The sequence below is a fragment of the Drosophila miranda genome (assembly GCF_003369915.1).
Source record: "Drosophila miranda strain MSH22 chromosome Y unlocalized genomic scaffold, D.miranda_PacBio2.1 Contig_Y1_pilon, whole genome shotgun sequence".
In the NCBI taxonomy this organism is placed as follows: Eukaryota; Metazoa; Arthropoda; class Insecta; order Diptera; family Drosophilidae; genus Drosophila; species Drosophila miranda.
Genome location: NW_022881603.1, coordinates 29,451,200 through 29,476,362, shown reverse-complemented (window position 1 = coordinate 29,476,362; position 25,163 = coordinate 29,451,200). Strand labels below are relative to the sequence as shown.

General features: G+C 42.8%; 4 protein-coding genes across 6 annotated transcripts in view; 3 read left to right on the top strand and 1 right to left on the bottom strand.

Moving 5' to 3' along the window:
- The window catches only part of LOC117189749 (SH3 and multiple ankyrin repeat domains protein 1-like), a 188,055-nt gene that overhangs the window by 45,644 nt on the left and 117,248 nt on the right, over positions 1 to 25,163 (bottom strand). The window contains 1 exon segment of the mRNA XM_033394826.1: positions 14,178 to 14,713. Within this exon segment, the coding sequence (XP_033250717.1) occupies positions 14,178 to 14,354 (177 nt within the window). The 5' untranslated portion in view covers positions 14,355 to 14,713.
- Positions 5,659 to 6,442, top strand: LOC117189754. The gene is made up of 3 exons (XM_033394831.1): positions 5,659 to 6,017; positions 6,091 to 6,226; positions 6,286 to 6,442. The coding sequence occupies exons 1-3, from the start codon at positions 5,796 to 5,798 to the stop codon at positions 6,372 to 6,374; spliced, it is 447 nt and encodes a 148-aa protein (XP_033250722.1). The 5' UTR covers positions 5,659 to 5,795; the 3' UTR covers positions 6,375 to 6,442.
- Positions 6,395 to 7,121, top strand: LOC117189753. Of its 3 annotated transcripts, none has more exons than XM_033394830.1 (3): positions 6,397 to 6,584; positions 6,655 to 6,921; positions 7,032 to 7,121. In XM_033394830.1, the coding sequence occupies exons 1-3, from the start codon at positions 6,461 to 6,463 to the stop codon at positions 7,034 to 7,036; spliced, it is 396 nt and encodes a 131-aa protein (XP_033250721.1). In that variant the 5' UTR covers positions 6,397 to 6,460; the 3' UTR covers positions 7,037 to 7,121. The 3 variants fall into 3 exon arrangements, with proteins under 3 accessions (XP_033250719.1, XP_033250721.1, XP_033250720.1); XM_033394829.1 differs by having other exon boundaries at positions 6,399 to 6,584; positions 6,979 to 7,070; XM_033394828.1 differs by having other exon boundaries at positions 6,395 to 6,584; positions 6,655 to 7,070.
- LOC108159173 lies at positions 7,215 to 7,903 on the top strand. The gene is made up of 3 exons (XM_017292219.2): positions 7,215 to 7,486; positions 7,559 to 7,682; positions 7,740 to 7,903. The coding sequence occupies exons 1-3, from the start codon at positions 7,235 to 7,237 to the stop codon at positions 7,829 to 7,831; spliced, it is 468 nt and encodes a 155-aa protein (XP_017147708.2). The 5' UTR covers positions 7,215 to 7,234; the 3' UTR covers positions 7,832 to 7,903.

Below are 25,163 nucleotides of genomic sequence, written 5' to 3'. Positions count from 1 at the left end.
AAGCGAATAAATCGGACAGGATTCCTATATTGGATCCCCCTATACCGAACGACTAAGAGCTACTTTTTCATGATGGATTTGTTAGTGCCAGTCTTAGAACCATTGTCTGTCACAGCTGCATACAAACTTTACAGTTTTTATACCCGATACTCAAAATGAGTATTGGGGTATATTAGATTTGTGGTAAAAGTGGATGTGTGTAACGTCCAGAAGGAATCGTTTCCGACCCCATAAAGTATATATATTCTTGATCAGCATCAATAGCCGAGTCGATTGAGCCATGTCTGTCTGTCCGTCCGTCCGTCTGTCCGTCTGTCCGTCCGTCCGTCTGTCCGTCTGTCCGTCCGTCCGTCTGTCCGTCTGTCCGTCCCCTTCAGCGCCTAGTGCTCAAAGACTATAAGAGCTAGAGCAACGATGTTTTGGATCCAGACTTCTGTGATATGTTCACTGCTACAAAAATATTTCAAAACTTCGCCCCGCCCACTTCCGCCCCCACAAAGGACGAAAATCTGAGGCATCCACATTTTTAAAGATACGATAAAACCAAAAACGCAGAATCGTAGAGGATGACTATATGTTTTAGAATGTAAGATCTCAACCAGATCGTATAATTATTATAGCCAGAATCAAGAAAACAATTTCATTCTTTCTCGCTCTGTCTCTCTCTAACACACAGGTTTCATGGTCGGTTTTGCCAATTGCAAAATATGAGTTCAAGGATCTCAGAACCCATAAGAGCCAGAGCAACCAAATTTGGTATCCACACACCTGTGATATCGGACCTTGACCATTTTGTGTCAAAATTTCGCCACACCCCCTTCCGCCCCGCAAAGGACGAAAATCTGGGGCATCCACAAATCTCAGAGACTATTAAGGCTAGAGAAACCAAATTTGGTATCCGCACTTCTGTTAGATCTCACTATAAAACGTATATCTCAGAATTTCGACCCACCCCCTTCCGCCCACACAAAAAACGAAAATCTGTTGCATCCACAATATTGCACATTCGAGAAAACTAAAAATCATAGATAACGACCATATCTATCAGATTGCTGAATCTGGACCAGATCAGATAATTTTTATAGCCAAAAGGAACAAATCAATTTGCACTGGCTACGCAGCGCCCGACGTCACGCTCAGACTGATTTTCTGTCTCTCTCGCACGCACTCTTTGTCGTGTCGTTTAATATTAGCAGCGTCTGCCGGAGGAGAGCCATACTGACTTAGTATCGGGTATAAATGTAGAGTTGCGGTGTCCGCAGCAACTCACAACGTTCCCCCTCGTTTTCTTCTCTTTTTTGGGGGCATGCCGCAAAAGTTTCCCAAATTATTTGTTTGCCTACGGATAAAAAAAAATAAAAAACATGTCAGAAATTCAGTTAAAATATTTTGTGGTTTCCCTCTTGGCTCCTGCCCTTCCCTTGCGGTTGTCTCTCTGCAAATGATAATGCTATCGAGAACTGTCCAAAGGCGACCCCAAACCACTCACAGACTGTGTAAAACGGACAGAGACATGTGGCAGCATGGAGTACTACTCCCATTTCCATTCCCAATTCCTTTTCTCGTGGTCCATTTGCGAATTGCCTGACGCCTGAAGCGCTAAAATCTTTTTCCTTTTTTGTATTTTAATTGAATTACATGGGTAGCCAGGAGAAGGTGGGAGGAGGAGGACGGAGTGCAGCGCCAGAGCTCTAGAGAGGGATTCGAGGTGGAAAGAAAAGGAGTTGCTGGTCACGTGGTCGCTTCGAGCCATAAATCTGTAACTGTTTGCTGTACTTGACACATTTCGTAGTTGGAACTGAAGTTGCCCCGTTTTGTGGCAGACTAAAGCAAATTTTGTGGCTAGTAAAATATGCAGAGAGTCGCCGCAGGCCTCGTGTCCATTAAAATTAAACTTAAACTTAAATATTAATAAATATTCAATGAGGCGGAGGCCATCCCTTTTCCGCCTACAAATACAAATATGTATGGTGTGGAAACTAAAATAATATTATTAATACTTAACGTCTGTGTGGTATAACATATGTATATAAATTTAATTGAAAATTCGACTCGGTTTTCTGTAACTCCAGAGGGTTTTCCTTTGAGGCTTTAAGGCCATCATGGAATGGAATTATCTATACATAGTACATAGATACTTATATTCATATATATAGATAGATAGGTAGAGAGCCAAGCACCAACCTTAAACCAGAAGGCCACTTCTGGCCACCTGAGCCACTTCACCGTAGGCATATCATTTATTCATGTAGACGACACAAGACGAATGCAACGGCAGATACGATTGCATTTTCCGATGGTGGCCAATTTCCATTGTTCCATTGCGTATACGCACACGAGATGGGTGATGCCAGTGGTTGCCAGCGGTTGCCAGGGTTGCAAGGGGCACCATTTCCGATTCCATACCCAGAGTTGTCATCGTTGGTTTTGGTAAGGTTTGTATTTTTTGGTTTGACAGCAAAATTAAATTAAATAAAACGCCAGAGCGCGACAAATTAAATTAACGCCAACAAAAATAAACAAAATGTAATTAATAATAATAGGAAATGCGGAATTCGTGCTGTTTTCAGTGGTTTGCCTGCGGTTCTGTGGCTGTCAGGCCGCATTCCATTTTGCTTATGTAACTACATAAGCAATGTACATACATACATACATTATGTATTCATGTCTGACGTTTCCTTTGCATATCACGCATATGCAGTGTTCGAGGCATGGCAGGATGGAATTTTGTACACTTTGTGAATATTTTGATGGTCGAATATGAGATGCATGCTTTAAATCGGGGCAAAAAACTATGACCTTTACATGCATACCCCAGATAATACAGTTTCTTCTTATATATACTCTTTTGGTACATATAAACACTTCTACTTCCACACTCTGCGCTCCCTATCGGAGGCATCTTTATTGTTCCGAACAATAGCCGAGCCTCAAGGAGGTCTCGCTACTGGTTGGTGACATTTACTCGCAAAAGAAGGCGCCGAAGGCCGCAGGAAGAATAAGTATGGCTTTGTTGCAAGCCAAGTTCTTGCCGGAATTAACGGTTCAATGGAGAGACAGAGATTCAACGATAGACAGGCGGCACACTCACACACACGTCCTTGTGTCTTCGCTTACATCTATGTAGGTCTTTATGCCACTTTGGCTCAAGAGCGAGAATGGGGCACGGAGTGGGGCAGCAGCCAGTCGCTGAAATGAAATGATGTCGTGCGTGCCCAAACTATGCAGCATCATTATCATGCATCTATCATGCACTTTTGATAGAAACATCTCGCAGTAAAGATGTGTGCCTGCCTCTCGCGTTACCCATTAACTTGGCCTAATTGAGGAATTGGCCATTATACCATGGCCTAATTGCCATTGCCATTGCCTGGCTTTTGGACACAAATTCAAGGGACTTTCGGTGGCAGGCATTTATCCAATTGATTTAAGTTTCTCTGCTCCAGCCATAAATCTAAACCGCGAAGAGTCCAACGTCCTCATTCCCTCTGGCTAAAATCAATATCTCTCTTAACACCCCTTTATGGCTGCACTCTTCTGCTTCATGGCCCTTGGCCTGTCGGTCCCTTCTCTGATGCTCCCCTCAGCCTCTGCCTGGCATTCGATTGGAGATACTTTTTACACTTCGCTTCAAGCGTTTATGGATTCTCGGTAGGAATCAAACTGAAGGACTGCCTTTACTGATGGAATACCCCAATCGAAACCCAATCGAAAACTAAAGGATTGTCGGGCATTCTCTTCTGAAGGATTCGCTTGGGCGTCTCGAGTCGAGCCTCGAATATGCCGCGACATAGCCGCGAGATCAGCCAAATATATGATTTCCATATGCGTTGGCCAACAGTTGGCCAAGATCTGCTTACTGGTTTCTTATCTGCCAAAGAGCCATGGAGCCAAAGTGGTTTAATAGCTAAACCTCGAGCCACAGAGCCACAGAGCCCTGAGCATTACGAGTGGTAGTACATGGAAAACAACTTAAATGGAAACCGGTACGTCGTAACGCCCACCCAGAAGCCACAACGACTCGTACCCAAACAGATCATAGAAAACAGCTTCGGTTTTGAGTGGATTTGATTGGATTTGATTAGCAGGCGGAAGTGGCGATGCAAAAAGACTCCCAAGAGGCCCACACACGCACACACCCTAGTGCTCTAGAGTGGAGCACTGAATGATTGACACTCCAAGCTGACTGATTGATTGATGGACGGCACTGCAGCGTAGAGTTGAAGCAACCCTCGCCGATTGTAAAAATACTTTTTTTGGGCCATAAATTTATGATGAAACCTGATAAAGCTTGAGGATCCGATAAAACGGTGTCTTTGGCCTTTGGTTCGGACTGAATCTAATCAGTTCTTCAGTTCCTGCGAAGGCAACACCTCGATTGAGGTGCAAATATTTGCGCCATGATGCCACGAATTGTGTTCTTTATGGCACCTACTATGCGTACAATATAAATAGTTCTCTCTCTATCGCAATAAGATATGCGACCTGACGTCTGATTGATATACTTATGTACCTCCTATATGAGCCCTTACATATCTGGGAAAGCAGGAAGTGTGCTAAGAACCTGATATGCTATATGATAGGGGAATTCAAGATAGCCGAGAGTCGGCTTCAAGATCCAATCAAAATCCAATCTGATCCGATATCTATCGACAGAAGGTGGCCGCCAGTCTGTTCCCACACCGCAACACATAGCAACACACAGAATTTACAACATAATTCACTAAAAACCGAAACAGACACCACTGAAACCACTCCATCGCCCCCGAACACTGTCGACACGGCCTGACACTGCCTGACACTGCGACTGCCACTTGCTGACTTGGCCCAAAACGGAACCGGGACCAGGCCATGCAATTAACTGGAGGTCATTGTGTTTTCGGTTCAACCGAGTTCACGCTGAAAGCTGAATGTTCAGGTTCGGTCCAGTTTCCGTTCGGTTTGCAATGTTGCGGTTCCAATAACGAAATGGGCGCGGCCTGACCCGGCCCCCGCATCGGATTCGGCAATGTTTGGACAACAATTTGTCCGGCAAATTGTTATTAAATGTGTTCAATCGATTTGGGCCATTGTTCGGGCCTTAATTAACACAGGAAGAGCCACAAAGGATGAGGCAGAAGCAGGCAGCGTTTGTTCAAGCGGAAATTCAGTTTCCGGCATACAAAAACGTGATGTGCCCCTGGACGGGATGCTCATGGAGGAAGAGGATTAGCACAGAGAAGTGAATCATCCACGGTATTTAATCTTCGATCCATTCAAAATGTACTTCTTTCGCTCTCTCTGGAGTTTTCCTTGACAGGCGGGCTGCCATTCAGCTGTCAAATATCTCTTCTATCTGCAACGTCACGATTTTCTGGGCACGACTCCGGCAGTCCGGAGTTGGGTCTTGATTGCCCGAATTGCATTGAACTTCAAAAAGAGAGCTGTGGGCAGGGCAGGGGCGGAGCCTGCTGCAAGGGCACGTGGCAGCTTCTGCCTTGAATGCGGTGCCAATCAATGGAACGCTACATTTAGACTCTTAGTACTCCGAGGGGAATGCCCATCGTTAAGCCATAGGGCCAAACGGAGTAACGCGTATCCTGGTGTCCAGGCACGTGTGTCTCGATTCATGTACGGCGTGAAGTTGGCTGCGCACTACCGCGTTTCACAGTCAACATTCGTGCGGTTACGGTAAACAACAAACTCAACCTCGCTTTTAGCTGGCAAACAAAGACTCCCTACCTTTTCGGTCAACTGTTTTCAATCAAAATTATTTGTGAGTTTTATTTCTTAAATAGAATAATAGCTTGCAAAAGATGTTTTTTAAGAAATGCTGCTTCTTTTTGCCGCTGGACACGGGGTGCTTCATCATTGCGCTGTTCTTCCTATCCTTCCATGTGGGCGAGATGGTCAGCTACTCCACCGACTGCATTTTCGTGAGAGAAACAACCGACAAGGCGTGGGCAGTCATCCTCATGGCGGGCATACTAATGATGGGCATCATCTCCTCCGGGCTGCTAATCTACGGTGCCCGCAGGGTGGGTTAACAATCAAATCCGAAAAGGGTGCAAAGCCTAAGTCCATTTTCCTCTTGTGACTGCTTTATTTCAGAAACGCCGAGGACCGGTCCTCTTCTGGCTGACTGTCTTTTTTATTATACTTTTTTTCTACATCATTTTGGGCATTGTCGATATCGCTACAGCAAACCCGCCCGTGGTTACCATCTTCTGTGAGATACTGATCATAGGTGAGTGATCATCGATCTCCGTATCGATCCATCCTCCATAACCGCTGGATATCCCACAGTATTGCTGATCTACTCGCTAATGGTAGTCCACTCCTTCTACATTTTCCTGAAATACGCAGACGACGAATTCGAAGATTTTGTCGCCTAATTGTCATCTATATGCCTGTGTTACTATCGAATAAACCTCGAGTTTACCTTCAAAATTCTCGTACAATATATTAGCCCTATTTGAGCATGTTATTAAGAACATGTTGCGGTTGCTGTAGCTTGAAGTACGGATGCTTCTTGGTCGCCATCTACACGGGACTCACCTATAGCCTGCAGCTGGTGACCCTGCTGATGTATGGACTAATCGAAGGTGCCTGGGTATCGTCCTCCGGAGGCTGTGCAGCCATCACTGATCACTGACCTCTCCGCTCCCCGCACAGAGTACGCCGAGAGTCAGATCTTCTACTTGTTTCTGTCCGTGCCCTGCACCATCGCGGTGGCCGTGTCCGTGGCCCTGTTCGTGGGCGCCCTGAAGAAAAGGGCGAGGCTCTTGTGGCCCTGGCTGATAACCTTTAGCGTATTTACGATTATCTTTGTGCTGACCCTCATCGGCAGCCTGATCGCGGGCTCCACCAAGAGCAATGTGGAGGACAATCACGTCGGCTCCGGCTTCATGCGACGACCCCTAGTACAGGCCTTGAACCTGCGTGAGTATGGGACGACTCAATGGATTTTAGATCTCATGCAGTGCCACAACCCCGCAGTGATTCATCTGTACGTCCTGCTGGTCGTCTATTCCCACTACTCCGAACTGCAGAATGAGAATATTTTCTGATCAAGCAATCGTCTGTCAACGATCTGTAGCTGTAGTGTGTTTTCTTGCTCAATCAGTTGAAGAACATACAGACAGGCTCACAACTCAGTACAAAATCATTTGCTCCAAAATATTTTTGTAATTTCAAATTTTGTGTCTAAGGTAGAAATTTAAATTGAAATCGAATATCCTTGAGCAGCCACAACATGGCCTGTCACTGCAAGTATCTGAAGAAGATCTTTTCGAGCTGCTGCTTCTGCTATTCGCTGCGCATCGGCACCCTGCTTTTCGGGTGCGTCTTCCTCACGTGGTACGTGTACATCGTGTTCGGCACCGCCTTCATGATGGAGTGCGTCTACCCCAACGAGTACCAGGCGAATGGACACACCGCCCCGGCCGCCCTCAAGACAACGATGGTCATTGTGGCCTCCTCCCTGCTCTGCATCGGAGTGCATAATGTGAGTAGGGTGGATGGACCCTCCTCATAGTCCCTCATCTTTATCCCCCCCACCCTCTTGTCCGCCCCGCAGAACAACGAGATGCTCTTCACACCCTTTCTGATCTTCACACCAATCTGGATAATAGTCCACATATTGGTCCTGATCTTGTACAACCTGGTTCTGGTGCTGATTTTGCTGACAATTTTCACATCGGGTAACTTTTCGCCTAAAGATTACAGATACACGTACATCTACAACGTTTACTTTTCAGGTGTCTTGATCTACGCCTGGCTGGTGGTCTTTTCGTACTACGTGGAACTGGTCTACGCCTACGACGAGGAACTGCGTCCCGGCTTTGTTTAGAGCGGCTGACTGGCTTTCTTCATATTTCGCTACCATCGATTATTGTTCAAAGTGACCGCCACGATAATTAGATATTGATCTCTAACAACACTGCGCATGTGCCCTGCTGCATATCGATGTTCTCATATCGATGTTCTCATATCGATATTCTTCTTTCGGCGTCTGTCTCTTGCGTATGTTACTCGGAAGCACATATAATTCTGTATACTAATCTTCTGCTGTTTTACAAATAAAATAACTTTAACAGGTTATGGGCCCAGACACCAATTCACCCAGAAACAGTATAAAACAGAAACAGTGAGAAACAATAAACATTGTTTGGTGCTTAGTGAAAAGCAGTGCTAAAAAAATGGCATAGACTCATTAGTGTATGTGTGTACATAGAAAGGCAAAAGAACAAGTTGAACAAATTCGCATTGTGTTTTTATACCCGATACTCAAAATGAGTATTGGGGTATATTAGATTTGTGGTAAAAGTGGATGTGTGTAACGTCCAGAAGGAATCGTTTCCGACCCCATAAAGTATATATATTCTTGATCAGCATCAATAGCCGAGTCGATTGAGCCATGTCTGTCTGTCCGTCTGTCCGTCCGTCCGTCTGTCCATCCCCTTCAGCGCCTAGTGCTCAAAGACTATAAGATCTAAAGCAACGATGTTTTGGATCCAGACTTCTGTGATATGTCACTGCTACAAAAATATTTCAAAACTTCCCCCCGCCCACTTCCGCCCCCACAAAGGACAAAATCTGTGGCATCCACAATTTTAAAGATATGAGAAAACCAAAAACGTAGAATTGTAGAGAATGACCATATCTTTAAGACTGCGGAATCTGAATTGGATCGTATCATTATTATAGCCAGCATCAAGAAAACAATTTAATTTTTTCTCGCCCTGTCTCTAACACACACGTAGCATAGGCGGGTTTGCTTAGAGTAAAACATTAGCGCCTAGATCTCAGAGACTACAAAAGCTAGAGCAACCAAATTTGGTATCCACACTCCTAATATATCGGACCGAGACGAGTTTGTTTCAAAATTTCGCCACACCCCCTTCCGCCCCCGCAAAGGACGAAAATCTGAGGATATTCAAAAATCTCAGAGACTATTAAGGCTAGAGTAACCAAATTTGGTATCCGCACTCCTGTTAGATCTTACTATAAAACGTGTATCTCAAAATTTCGCCCCACCCCCTTCCGCCCACACAAAAAACGAAAATTTGTTGCATCCATAATATTGCACATTCGAGAAAACTAAAAACGCAGAATCATAGATAATGACCATATCTATCAGATTGCTGAATCTGGATCAGATCAGATCATTTTTATAGCCAATAGGAACAAATCAATTTGCAGTGGCTACGCAGCGCCCGACGTCACGCTCAGACTGATTTTCTGTCTCTCTCGCACGCACTCTTTGTCGTGTCGTTTAATATTAGCGGCGTCTGCCGGAGGAGAGCCATACTGACTTAGTATCGGGTATAACCGTAGAGTTGCGGTGTCCACAGCAACTCACAACGTTCCCCCTCGTTTTTTTTGATTAGATTTTTGCAGCGAATCGGACCGTTGCCGTGGTTTAAAGTCCAAAATAAAGCAGTCCCAACGGATCAAGAAACACAAAAGCGAACGGATACTCAAGTGTGTATACCAAAAAGGGTGTATGCCAAGCCGCACAAAACCGCGAGTGTGTATACCCAAAAGTGTGTATACCAAGCCTTAGAAAATCGCGAGTGTGTGTGTGTAAATAGCAACTCGGAGGGATACTTACAAGAAAACAAAAAAACAAAAGAAAGACACGGACAACAGTATTGTCGTCGTAGTTGCTTTGTGCATGAGACGATCGACAGTTACAAATTTTGCACTGTGGGACAATAAGTATAAAAAATGAGTGGAAATATGAATTTCAATATTGAGAAACTGGACGAAAACAATTATAGCACATGGGAAGTTTTGATGAGAAGTGTTCTCATACAAAATGATTTGTGGCCAATCGTCAGTGGTAAAATTGAGCTTAGTGAAAGTACAACAAATGAGCAACGTGCAGCTTTTGAACTAAAGGATCAAAAGGCGTTGGCGTCAATTTTACTTTGTGTTAAATCGACCCAACTAAACAATATTAAAAATTTTGTATCGTCGTCACAGGCATGGCAAAAGCTAAATAAAATTCACAGGCCAAGCGGACCAGCAAGGGTAGTGCTTTTAATTAAACAATTGTTGACGTTAAAAATGTCGGATGGTATAAGTGCACAGGAATATTTGCGGAAATTCCAGGTGGTACACGAGGCTTTAGCAGAGGTCAACATAAAGGTTGATGAAAAGATCTTATCAGTTGTGTTGCTAAATGGTTTGCCCAAATCGTATGAAAGTTTTGTTGTTGCGATTGAGACGCGAGATGATTTGCCGAGCTTGAGCATGCTAAAAATAAAAATTTCTGAAGAAGCGAATAGGCAGGAAGATAGCATTAGCAAGGAAATTTCAAGGAGCGCGGAACTACACGTCAGTTATGACAACAACAATTTTAAGAAAAACTTTAAGAAGGGCATAAAGTGTTTTAAGTGCGGAAAGGAAGGGCATTTTAAATCGGAATGCCGTGCTAAAAGCAAGCAGGAAGGAGCAAACAACAAGGGCGCAAACAGTAAAAGCGGGGAAAGATTGGGTACAATGCTTTGCGTAACCGAATATGCCAAAGTGGAACCAGAAAAATATGTACCAATCCTAAATTTAGCTAAGCCAAATGACCAGATGTTAAATGCATGGTGCATAGACAGTGGCGCAACGGCGCATCTATGTTGTGACAAGGAACGCTTTGTGTCGTTCACGGAAGATAATCAAAAAGTATTTTTAGCCGGCGGTAAATCACTTATTGCTGAAGGGCATGGAACTGTTCAAGTAAAGTTCGGTGATAGATCCGTTACGCTGGAAAAGGTTATCTTGGTACCAGATTTGCAGTACAATTTTATATCGGTCACAAAACTATTAAAACATGGAAAAAAAGTTGTGTTTGAGAAAAATCAAGCGATGATTTTTGAAAACGGAAAAATAGTTATAAAGGCACATCTGGAAAATGGATTGTTTATGTTTCAGGACAATCAGGAAAAGTGTATGAACATTGTAAATGTTGAGGCATATGCATTCAAATGGCACAATAGTTTCGGCCACGTACATTTTGACGCATTAAAGGAAATGGTTAACAAGGAGATGGTAATAGGTCTCAAGGGCATATACAAGCCAAAACAAGTGTGTGCAACATGCGCAAAAAGTAAAATTTGCGTGCGAATTTGCGTGAAATGGTTATTTCAATCGAGCACAAACAGGTCAAAGGGCGTTCTAGACTTAATATATACTGATGTATGCGGTCTAATGCAAAAGCAGTCAATGGGAGGCAACCGATATTTCGCCACATTTATTGATGATTGTTCAAGATATGTATCAGTAAGTTTCCTAAAAACCAAAGATCAGGTTTTCGAGGCTTTTAAAGAATTTAAAAGTCAAGTTGAGTGCCAAACTGGGAGAAAAGTCAAGGTTTTACGAAGCGACAATGGCCGAGAATACATATCAAACGTTTTTGATAATTACCTAAACCAAAATGGAATAAAGCGAAACTTAACAGTGCCATATACACCTCAACAAAACGGAGTTGCAGAAAGGGCCAACAGAACATTGGTAGAAATGGCAAGAAGTATGCTGCTGCATGCTGGGTTAAGTGAATGCTATTGGGCAGAAGCGATTCGAAGTGCCACGTATTTGCGAAATAGAGTGGCAAGCAGCTGCTTGAGCGGGGTGACACCTTTTGAAACATGGACAGGTAGAAAGCCAGTGGTATCGCATTTAAGAGTTTTTGGCTCAGTAGCGATAGCTCTAGATAAAACAAAGAAATCAAAGTTTGCACAGAAAGGCTTAGAGTATATAATGGTGGGCTACTCGGATACGGCCAAAGCATATCGTTTGGTCAGTAAAGAAACCAGGAAACTCGTAGAGAGTAGGGATGTCATTTTTGTAGAACCTGAAGGGGGCAAACTAGATGCATCATGTTCCAATGACATGGCATCAATTGAGGTTCAACAAAACCAGGACTCTGAACCCGAAATGGATAGCGAGCAATTTAAAGATCCACAAAATGAGCCAGAAAATCAGGAGGAGATTAGGTCTAGTAATGACATTCTTGTAATTCCAGAACCAATAAGAGGACCAGGACGCCCGACCATAGTACGGACGGGCAAACCAGGACGACCAAGGAAGCAGTATCATATGCTCAATGCGATACTGGCAGCAGACGTACAAGTTCCACAAAACTACGCACAAGCTGAACGGTCTACTGAAGGCGAGATATGGAAAGCATCAATGAAGGACGAGTACGAATCTATCGTGAAGAACGGCACGTGGTGGCTTACTAAATTGCCTAGCGGGAAAAAGTCCATTGGATGCAGATGGGTTTACGCAGTTAAGTCCAATCCGGATTGAAGCGTGAACAGGCTCAAATCACGTCTGGTGGCGAAAGGTTGTAGCCAACGCTACGGGATCGACTACAAGGAAACATTTGCACCAGTTGTACGCCACGCAACTATCAGGTTGATAATTGCACTTGCAGTCGAACATGGTCTCCACCTACATTAAATGGATGTTGTCACGGCGTATCTTAACGGCGAATTGGAAGATGAGGTTTTTATGAGACAACCTGAGGGCTTCATCAGCGAAGTTCACCCAAATCACGTTTTGAGGCTTCACAAAATTATATATGGCCTAAAACAATCAGGAAGAGTGTGGAACTCTACGTTGGATGCAACGCTGAGACGCATTGGTTTTATACCGACTGTCAACGAACCCTGTCTGTATTGTAAGCCAGGTAAAAATATGTGTCTAATAGCTGTCTACGTAGATGACATTATTTTGGCGTGCAAGGACCTAGATGATATATCTGATATCAAGATAAAGATCGCAGCAGAATTTGATGTGGTTGACATCGGGCCTATGCAATACTTTTTAGGTATTGAGGTGAAACGTGAAGGCAGTACGGGTGCGATTTCAATCAGCCAACGGAAGTATATTAGAGAGTTGCTCGAACAGTACAATTTGAAAGATTTTCGACAGTCGTCCACGCCTCTTGAAGCTGGTTACCAGGTGGCATGCAACAAAGAGGACTGCCGCAGGGTCGACATCACATCGTTCCAAAAGCTAATTGGAGAGTTATCTTATCTTGCTGTTATGACTCGTCCGGACATTGCGCATTCGGTGAACAAATTAGCACAACGTAACAAGGATCCTCATTCCGAGCATGAAGCGGCAGCCAAGCACATCCTTCGATATTTGGCAAAAACTATCGACTAAGAGATATGCTACACAAAGCAAGGAAAGGCAATTGAGTGTTTTGTTGATGCAGATTGGGCAAGTGATATGACGAAACGAAAGTCATTCACTGGCTATGTATGCATGTTGGCAGGAGGAGCGGTTCCTTGGGAGTCAAGAAAGCAATCGACGGTTGCCCTCAGTTCCACGGAGGCAGAGTACATAGCCTTATCATCTGCAGCAAAAGAGGCGATATACTTTCGCAGCCTACTGATTGACTTGAAGCTGATGTCCAAGGAGTCAGCTATTCAGATGTACGGCGACAACATTGGAGCACAGCAGCTTGCTAGAAACCCCATGTCTCATGCACGAACAAAGCACATCGACGTCAAGATACATCATATTCGAGAGGTTCTCAAGAGAGGTGAAGTCAACATTGCGTATCTGCCAACCGATGAGATGATAGCAGATGTCCTCACAAAGAACTTAGCCAAGGTTAAGCACCATAAATTTGTATTCGCATTTGGTTTAAAAGATCGTTTATAAGTGCTTGACATGTTATTGGATATTAGTTAAGTATATTTAAAGTTTGTAAACATGCGTTGTGTTGAGGAGGAGTGTTCAAAGTGACCGCCACGATAATTAGATATTGATCTCTAACAACACTGCGCATGTGCCCTGCTGCATATCGATGTTCTCATATCGATGTTCTCATATCGATGTTCTCATATCGATATTCTTCTTTCGGCGTCTGTCTCTTGCGTATGTTACTCGGAAGCACATATAATTCTGTACACTAATCTTCTGCTGTCTTACAAATAAAATAACTTTAACAATTATTATTCTAAATTTGTGTATGAGAAGCAAACAAAAAACGAGAGAGTATTTCGTTTCATGCGAATGAATGCGAATAGAGACATTCCATGATTATCGTCTATCGCTCGCCATAGATCTAATTCTAGGAGGTAGCATCACGATTCCAGGTCAAACATGTGTGTTGCGCACTTCGCTCTATATACAGTATGACGAGATAATGATGATGGGCTGGGCTGGGCGGCTGTACAGACCTTTGACAGCGAGGCGAGCACCTGCTGCTTGACATCCCAGACGAGACGCTCCGATGGGAACTGCAGACACTTGTAGACGTTCAGCTCCGGCACATGGATGCGCACCAGCAGCCATCCGTCGCGCGGCTCTGGCGGCGGCTCATCGTCAAACGCCCCCGGCCCGGACGTGGCGTCCATATTGGCCGGGTTCTGTTTGACTTTGGGCGTTGGTGGGTGATACGTCGTAATTTTGGCGGCTTTTCTCTCCAACTCTCCGCAATTGGCTCCCCTGTGCGGCAGGCAGGGGCTTCTCTACAGGGTATTCTCCTGTGTAAACAACGCCTTCCTTTCTATCGCTTCTGCTTCCTTTTTGCGGCTTACGATTTATCGATTCGATTCGATTCGATGATTCCTTAATGCTAATCTCTCCCTCTCTTGGCTGCTTATTTGATTGGTCGGTAGGTTCGTATCTTTTGCTGGTGGAATGCGTTTCGTTTGGACATTTCGTGGAAGTTCGTAGAAGTAATCTTCCGTTGATTGTGACATATCATGGATCTCTAAAAAGCGAAGAAAAATCATCAAATTAGTGAGATTTCATTGTACGGCTTCAAGAGATCTGCAGGTGCCTATAGGTATTCCCTATAAAAATTCAGATTAGAGCCCAAGATGCCTCGTTACTTGGTTCTTGCGAAGACCTGGGACCTTAAATTTTCCCTCAAACGATAGAACGGAATGTGACAGAATGCCTTGGTCTTTAGTGATGGTTTACCCATTTCCCTGGCAATTTCATTCACATATTCATGAGGCAAATGGGGTAAATCCTCATTGATGGACTCCCCTCTCGTGCTCCCCCCCTCTCTCTCACACTCTCTCCGTCACGTAAGTAAAACCCGTTTACTTGGCGCTGCTGAATACTTAATTTGTAAATTGGTTTACATTTGCAGCAAACCGAAACGCAGCTCCGTCGCCGCCACATCAGTCCGTCAATGCCACAGGGGAGACTGATACTGCCTCAGAGACTGCCTTCCTTCAGCGACAACAAAAACAAAACAAAACGAGGTGGAACGTTGTGAGTTGCTGCGGACACCGCAACTCTACAGTTATACCCGATACTAAGTTAGTATGGCTCTCCTCCGGCAGACGCCGCTAATCTTAAACGACACGACAAAGAGTGCGTGCGAGAGAGACAGAAAATCAGTCTGAGCGTGACATCGGGCGCTGCGTAGCCACTAAAAATTGATTTCTTGCTTTTGGCTACAAAAATGATCCGATCTGATCCAGATTCAACAATCTGATAGATATGGTCATTATCTATGATTCTGCGTTTTTAGTTTTCTCGAATGTGCAGTATTGTGGATACAACAGATTTTCGTCCTTTGTGGGGGCGGAAGGGGGTGGGGCGAAATTCTGAGATATACGTTTGATCTAACAGAAGTGCGGATACCAAATTTGGTTACTCTAGCCTTAATAGTCTCTGAGATTTGTGGATGCCCCAGATTTTCGTCCTTTGCGGGCGCGGAAGGGGGTGTGGCGAAATTTGGACACGAAACGGTCAAGGTCCAATATCACAGGAGTGTGGATACCAAATTTGGTTGCTCTGGCTCTTATAGGTTCTGAGATCCTTGAACTCATATTTTGCAATTGGCAAATCAGACTATGAAACCTGTGTGTTAGAGAGAGACAGAGCGAGAAAGAATGAAATTGTTTTCTTGATTCTGGCTATAATAATTATACGATTTGGTTGAGATTTTATACTCTAGAACATATAGTCATCCTCTACGATTCTGCGTTTTTGGTTTTATCGTATCCTTAAAATTGTGGATGCCACAGATTTTCGTCCTTTGTGGGGGCGGAAGTGGGCGGGGCGAAGTTTTGAAATATACTTGTAGCAGTGACATATCACAGAAGTCTGGATCCAAAACATCGTTGCTCTAGATCTTATAGTCTTTGAGCACTAGGCGCTGAAGGGGACGGACAGACGGACGGACGGACAGACGGACAGACAGACAGACAGACAGGGCTCAATCGACTCGGCTATTGATGCTGATCCAGAATATATATACTTTATGGGGTCGGAAACGATTCCTTCTGGACGTTACACACATCCACTTTTACCACAAATCTAATATACCCCAATACTAATTTTGAGTATCGGGTATAAAAACAAACAAAAAACTCATACGAATGCCTCCCCAAGTGGTTGAAGTGAAATTATCAGCCACGCAACAATCGCGAGAGTCAGAGGAGACTTCTGTTTGATAAGACGGGAACGTGGCCAGGGCATTGATATTTGCTAGGGAGAGAGGCCGACGTGCGGCGCTGATAAGTCGAAAGTGGCTTTGGATTGGGCCAATCATTGGAGTATTTTCTGCCGCAAAGTCTTTAATTGGCAACGACTCATACGCCACGTGGCAGACGCTCATAAATCGATTGGAGGTCATTAGCGGCGCTCCTAATCAGGGCAGAAAGATAAAAGCCAATGACTATGTTAGGTGTACTCTGGCAAAGATGATGCGCTGCTGACTCGCTGCTCTTACCCATGATTTCCCATAAGCGAATGGACAAAATCTTCTCGAAGATGAAACCAAAATCATGCGCGCCTGTGAATTTCCGTCTAATGGAATCTTTCTTAAGACGACGGTTCTATGCGAGGTCACATATCGATCTTTTATAGCGCCTGTATTATAGGATTATGTGTAAGATCCCTGTGTATTTCGGCTTTCAATGAAGTTGAGCACTTTCTTGGCACTTTCTTATTTCCGAATAATCCAGTGAGGGGGATTTTCAATCGCAATCTACTGGTAAGAAGTCGCATCGAGAACTACGGGATTCGACGGGACTACGAAATTGCACTACCATCTCCATAGGTCTAGTGTAAGTACTACTTAGACTACGACTATCTGTACTATGATAAAGAATATATCAACGATCTACCGATAGTCCACTGATCTACTGGCTCTCCCTTCTCACCGGAGGCACAGGTCAGGTTAGATCAGGTCAAAGGATTTACTTGGCATGTGATTTGGCCTTACCGTTTGATGGGTTTTTTTATAGCCGAATTTATTCCAGTCAGCATTTGCTTTGATTGAATTTTCAATGCGTTTTCCGAAAGTTTATTTCGCTTTTAATTGGAAAAGTTGTGGATCTATAATGTGGTGCTGCCTGGGGGGGCCTGCTTTGATTTACAGATTCTGCTGATCAGCAAATGGCCTCAGCTTCTGCATCTGCATCTGCTCCACACCCGTCCCCAATGGTCTCGCACATTCACTGATTGGCAGCGATTTTTCACTTGAACTAATGGGAAAATTATGCTCGACCTTTGCGGATGGCATGGGGGACTGTCAGTAAAGTAAATCAAAATTTATGCTGTCGGTTTTTTGCCCCCCTTTTTGGTGAGTGTTTTTTTGTTAATATTCTGCAACCCCCCAGTGGCGACAGACAGACAGCTGTCTTGCGGCTGTCAAAGTAGCAACTTCTGGCCCTGTCCCTGATCCACCTTCCTCTTTTATCAGCTGTCTATCTGTTTGTCTGTCTCTCTGTTTTTCTGTTGTCTATTGTCTTTGGTCTTCGGTCTGACATTTATTTGGTTTGGACACATCCCGCCGCTAAGGTGTGCCACACTCTCTCTATCCGTAGGGCCACAGACACATGACGGGTAGTGTTATTACATAAGAAGGGTCCCATGGCACGTACAGGACGGTTCTCAAGCTTCCAATATCCATTGAACAGTGAGGCAGAATCATCCAGAGTAATAGACGTTCCGGACCTCCGGATATTGCCACCACAGGTACTAGGCCTGTGGTGACTAAACCACTGGTGGGAGTCCCACCAAAACGACAAGTTTTTGTTTCACGGCTGGCCCCTGACCTCACATCTAATGATGTAATTGCTTTTATTCAAAGCAAAATAAAAGCCGTGGGTTTAAAGGTGGAGAAATTTAACTTCTCTTATGCCAGGGAGATAGCCTCGTTTAAGATAAGCATCTCCCCAACTCAATTTGACACCATTTGCTCCGCCAAATTTTGGCCGGAGCATTTGGTGGTGAAGGAGTTTAAGGCTAAGAAGAAGAATAGGCCCCCCATATCCCTTCCAAATCTTTCCAGTGTGCCACACTCAACCTCAACTTCCTCTTCCTCAACTTCCCGTCTTGCTTCCACCTTTCCAAAAAACTAACTTCTCTTTTAGTAACCTATCAGAATGTAAGAGGCTTGCGTAGTAAGCTCAGCATTCTTTTCCGGGATAGTGTTGCATTTGCTTCCCACGTTATTGTGTTTACTGAAACCTGGTTAAAGCCGGACATTCTTAGTTCCGAGGTTTTGGCAGGTCAACTTTTAGAATTGCAGTGGACTCTTACTTCACGTCGGAACACTTCACAGTCCAAGTTCAACAGGAACTGGAATTCCTGTGTGTAAAACTGATTCTTCCCGCTTTCGCTATATTCATTACTAGCTCGTATATCCCACCTTCTTCGGATATTTCAATTTATGAGCAGCACTTGTCCGCTTTAACCGCTGTTTCTTCCTCGCTATCTGATAAAGATCGTATGATAGTTCTTGGTGACTTCAACTTGCCAGGAACTGTTTGGTCTTCGGTAAACGAGTCTAGTATCCTAGTGCCCATGCCACGACATGACTTTGTTGACGGCTTGCTTGACCTATCGGATCCTATCGGACCTTGTATCAAATCCGACCATAGTGTTGTTAACCCGAGCCCTTCCGCTCACTATACCTGAAGACGCCTACCACCCTACTTTCGAGGTGTCGCTAGATATAGGACCAACTGTATTGGAACGGTCGAGTAGGCTGCCCGAACGTGTCCGCTGCTTTTATAAAGCCGAGTTTGCGAAGCTTAATAACCTCATTAGGGATTTTGATTGGTCCGCTTTGTACTTGTGCACTGATATCATAAAAGGCACAAACATTTTTTACAATGCTCTTGGCCCATTTTTCGATTCTTGTGTTCCGCTTTCTTGTCCGACTAGATCTGGAAAACCCCCTTGGTTTACCAAAGAGTTATCCAGTCTAAAAAACTTAAAATCAAGACTTTATAAAAAATTTCAAGAAGTGGGTTCTCCTACTTCTCACTCTCGCTATGTATTAGCTCGGTCAAACTTTTCAGTTCTTAATGCTCAATGCTATAAGAACTACCTATCTCGATGCAGGATACGTTTTTCTCAGGACCCTAAACAGTTTTACAGCTTCGTAAACAGTAAGCGTAGAACGTCCGCACACCCATCCTCGCTATCATTTTGTAATACGTCGGCAAATAATGATCAGGCAATTGCCGATCTTTTTGCCCAATTCTTCCAAACCACCTATTCTGAGGAAAGCTACTCTGGTCATCCGTACCCATACGGTTTACCGAGGTCGACGGCATCTTCGACTAGTTAAGCCGGTGTTTTCACCGGGTCCAGACGGGGTTCCAGGTTGTGTACTCAGGTACTGCGCCGAGGCTCTGTGTGGACCTTTGCTTAAACTATTCAACCTGTCCATTGATTCTTCTTGCTTCCCCCCGATCTGGAAGGAATCGTTTATAATTCCTCTCCATAAAAAAGGTAGCAAGTCTGATGCAAAAAATTATAGAGGTATAGCAAAGTTATCCGCTATTCCTAAAATGTTTGAGAAGGTTTTAACTCCGCACTTGCAACATCTCTGCAAGTCACTTATATCTCCAACTCAGCATGGATTTATAAGGCGGCGATCAACCACCACGAACTTGTTAGAGTTTACCTCTTTCATTATTAAAGGCTTTCAATGTAACTTACAGACGGATGTTATTTACACGGACTTTAGTAAAGCATTCGACTCTGTAAACCATTCCCTTTTAGCGCATAAACTTGACCTTTTAGGGTTTCCGCCCAACCTCCTGAGATGGATTTCTAGCTATCTTTGTTCTAGGTCTCAAAGAGTCCTCTTCAAAAACTCCCTCTCTTTACCAGTAAAGGTTTCTTCGGGAGTACCACAAGGCAGCCATCTAGGCCCCTTACTCTTCACACTCTTTATTAATGACTTACCTTCAGTATTAACATACTCTCGAGTACTTATGTATGCGGATGATGTTAAACTCTGTGTCCAGTACAAGGACATTTCATTTCATTCTCGCTTGCAATCCGATCTCAATAACTTTCAGTCATGGTGTTGTGCAAACTTGTTACACCTTAATGCCTCGAAATGCAAAGTTATGACATTTCATCGTTCTAGCCCTTTGTTGGCTCCCTACACCCTATTTGGTGGTTCTCTTGAGAGAATTACCCTGGTGGATGATCTGGGTGTTATGTTAGACCCCAAGTTAAAGTTTTCCGAACACATTTCTACCATGGTAAATAAGGCCATGGGCGTGCTTGGGTTTATAAAGAGGTGGTCAAAGGAATTTGACGACCCCTATATAACAAAGACTCTCTATACCTCGCTTGTTCGTCCGATCTTAGAATACGGCTCCTGTGTATGGTGCCCTCAGTACAAAGTACACCAGGACCGTATAGAATCAGTACAGAAAAACTTTTTACTCTTTGCTCTGCGGGGCCTTAACTGGGATGCGGGTGTAAGACTCCCATCTTACTCTAGTAGACTACTATTAGTAAACCTCCCATCCTTAGTTAACCGTAGAAAAATGCTTGGTGTGATATTTATGCACAACTTGATCAGGGGTGACATAGACAGCCCTGATCTGTTGAGCCGCATAAACTTCACGATTCCTATTAGACTGACTAGAAATTGTATACCGTTGTTCCTTCCACTTTGTAGATCGAATTATTCCTTGCATGAACCGTTTAGGGTCTTATGCTCGGATTATAATTCCCTCTACCATATTATATCCACCACTAATTCTCTTCCTCTTATTAAATTATTAATCCTTACACACCTTTCTATTAATTAGTAACTGTATGGGTATTTGTATTTTGATTGCATGCTTAGTTTCTTAGTAAGTTTAGTACTAATTTTCCTCGAATGTTAGTCTAATAGCTATCTTTCTTGCATGTTCGCGTTTGGTTCGGCTACGCACCGTGCGTCATGCGGCAGCGCCCCTCGGTCGGTTGGGCGGGAGGAGGGCTGCGTTTTGCCTGGGATCCGCGCGTAACATCCTTCTGCTGGTGTCACACGGGCCACTTGACGGTGCAGTAACTGCATCGCCTCTTGAAAGATGCAGTCTTTGCATGTCAATGTACAAAAAAAAAAAAAAAAAAAAAAAAAATATTTTCTACCAGAGATAGTCCCCGAATGAAGAAAATAAGTCTCCAGTCTAGCCCTTTCTTTCTCTTTCTCTCTCTCCCAATGTGGCTTAACAATCAAGAGTTGACTGTTTTTTGTGTACTTCAAGATTTTTAAAAATTATATGAAGTATTTAATCTAAAGCTTCTTTCAAATTAGTATATATTAAATATTTAATCTACTGCTTTTTCTATATCGTTTTTTCCTGATGGTTCCTCTGCCTCTACTTCTTCTTCCCTTTTTACCCTCTTTTTCATCTTCCATCTGCAGTCGAAATGTTGTCATGGATTTTGGCACATGAAAAATTTTGTGCGGACACTTTTCAGCAGCGCTTTTCTGTTCTTTTTTTTTGGTCGAGGTTTTGGCCTACTTGAGAGCGACAGACTTGTCAATGGTCTTGAGGGCTCTCTCCTGCACTTGTTGCCTGCCGCCACCTCTCGTTCGGGCGGGGCAACACCTCGAGTTAAGTGGTTGTGACACTCGCCTCTCCCTCCCTCTCAAGGCTTTATGGAAGGCGATGAAATTTTATTTGTGCAAAAGTGTGACCAACTGGAAATGACACGAAGCTGTCGGGGCTAAAGGTCGGGGTGTGGGGCAGGGGTCATGTCTGTGTAAATTGAGTTTTAAATATGCCACATCGAATGGGGCTTAGCTGGGATTAGTTTCAGCTACGGGTCTTCGGCCCTGCAGTCTCTTTGGGGGCCGAGACCCGTTTGTGGGTCAGTGGATAGCGAGCCCCACTGCGACAATACTGCCACAGAGTGCCACAGAGTGCTGCAGTTGCAGTTGCAGTTTCATGTGGCACTCGAACACGCCTTTACAATCGTTTATACATAATGGTCCATGCACATTTGAAATTGGATGAAGCTAAAGCTTTAGCCACCTGTGGAACGAAATGGTTGAAGATTTCACTTGTAAAACACATCTGTCGAAGGGACGTTCTAGTTCCTTTCTTTCTTCCCATTTGAATGGTTTTCGTCCCACTGTGCCTTCGGCCAAATCGAAGAAGAATTTTGCTCGCTGATGCTGCTCTTTCTTGGTGCAGTGTTGCGTGTGCCGGAAACGGAAATGCGCACATAATTCTGTTAGGAAAATAAATAACTGCGGTAGCGGATTGTGTTTTTAAAAAGTTTTTATTTTACTTCTAACTTCACTGATATAGATTTAAGTAGAGGGTCACAAAGGATTCCGGGCAAAGGGTTTGCGCGATCTTAATTTTTAGCTCGACTTTGCGGTGTCGCTTCTGGATCAAGACTGACTTGAACTTTCTGATCTTTGCATCGTTGATCCCTTTCGGGAATAGTTTTTCTATAAACATTTCAATTGATTTCGCCATCCCGAGTATTGGATTTCGTCATCCAAAGAGAGAACTGTAAAATGTCTAAAGTGCAGGATCTGCAGAAAGCCGGGAGTGAGATTGTTTATGAGAAGCCGGGTGTGGGCAAACATTGGTTTTCCATTTAGGCGAGTGTCAAAGATTGGGATTGCGGAGGGAGCCCTTGAGATTGTACATCTTAGAAATCAATTAGGCGGAGGCCCAAGATTGACATTGTTTTCGTTTTGGAAAGCCAAAGATTGTTTACAACTCGTATAAGAGCTCAATAGAATTGGGTACGTTAACTCCCCCCATTCTTAAATGTTTCGTCCCGATACATTTTGAAGTTCTGATAGAGCTCTAATTTCTTCTGACAGTATTTGAATGTTGTTTTCCACTATTTCTTCTGACGGTATTCTTATTGATTTAATAAGTACAAATTTGGTTAATTTATAGCCGAAGTAAAATAACATTATCAATATCAAAATGATTAAGAATAATGTTGTTAATGGTAAGGCCGTATTACCTAATGTTATAAGGGGATTTAAAATATTAACATTATCAAAAGAAAATTGCTTATCATTCGATTGTATATAATCAACTAATTCAAAATCGCTATATCTATATTGCGATATATATCTTAGAATTTTACCCTTATCATTTATGTGGGTTATATTATTTATTACAATTGTGTTGTTGAATATAAGGAGATACGATCCTAACAAAGTAGTATTGTCTACGATATTTTTGCCTGAAACTAATATGGCACCATCCTGAATGATGTCTATTTCTTTGTTTTTTTCCCTTTTTTTAGTGCAGTTGGCTTTAAAGCCATTAAGTAAATTGGTGAAACAGGTCTTCTTTAAATTTATTTGTGCGTAATTGTTAAAAGTTTCACTTTTAAAATTATTCATTAAATAGTATTTCTCCTTACATTCACAAACTTTTTCACTTATAACTAACATTCCATCATTTTGTGAGATGGCTCTTGCATGGTAAAACTTGCAAATATCTTTAATTTGAGGATATTTTATGTAAATGATTATTAAATCAGCATTTCGAATTATTTTAACCGTTGCAATGTCCAGCAGATCAGACAGTTCAACAGGATGTTTTTCATGCTTATAAATATCCTCTATTTCGTTTTTATTTTAAATTTTTGTATTGAAAATGTTTACTTTTAAGAGGGTTATAGTATCAACTAAATTTAGTAGGTCAAAAGTTATTAATTTTAAACGATGCTTTCTCAGTATCGTTTCTTCATTGAAGATGACATTTTTTAATGAATTTGATAGCATTTCAATTTCTTTGAAAAATTTGGAATTTATTACAAATTGTTTATTATTATTTTCAGTTAATTCATTTACTTTATTTTGTATTTTCAAAAAGTCGTCATGATCAGGGCTGCCTGCTATCCATTTCCAAATGGTACCTAAGCATTTTGGTCTGAGCTTCCTTAAGTAATATTGGATTATGCTTGTGTTTTATTTTGTTATACAATATGTCATATGGCATTTGATTGGTCGTTAAATGTATCGTCAGGTTATATTTCAGTGCCGCCCTAGTTATTATTTCTGAATAATATGTTAGATTTAGTTCATCCTTGATGCACCGCGCTATTTCTGTTAGTGTGGAATGTACCCTTTCTACCTGACCATTTGAGGTGCTGTGTCTGGGATCAGCATAATAAATAGTTAAGTTACTTCTTTGTATGAATGATCTAAATTGTGCTGAAGTAAAGCTTGGTTCGTTGTCAGTCATTAAAGATGTTGCTAACGGAAAGTGTTGCAAAATTTCCATTACCTTATTTTCAATGTTTAATTTACTTTGAATTTCCTTGACCACCAAGTATTTGGAATAAGAATCTATACAAGTTATGAATGTTAGGTTTTGGGCATAGTATATGTCTAAATGTAATTGATCTCCTTCTTTTGCTGGAATGGGAGCTTCCCCAATTGGAATTTTTACAGGGTGTCTGTGATATTTGTTTTTGTTACAGATCTCACAATTTTTTATATATTCTTTTAATTTTTTGTGCAGGTTTGGCCAATAATACAACTTAGTTATTTGTTTGTAATTTTCGGCTCTGCAATGTGTTTCTACTATAATTATAGCTTTATCTTCTGAATTTACTACATATTGGAGGAACTTTCTCGTGAAGAGAAATTTATTTATGAAGTTTTCCTTTAGCTTATTTTGGATAAGGTATAAATCTTCTAAAGTGCAGTGTATTCCTGTGGTTAAGTGAGGCTGAATAAATTCTTTTAAAATGATTAGCAGATTGTCCACCGTATCAAATTCAATAATATGTCGGGTATTTTCATAAACTCTTACTAACTCATGAACTGTGAATCTCCCTTGCGCTAATAGTAGCTGCTGTTTAAATTGGTTTAGAGGCTTGCTAGTCTCTTGAATGACGTTTTCCAAACTACTCTCTGCTGAATGCTGAGTATTTATGTCTGATTCTGAATCTGTCTGGTCGAC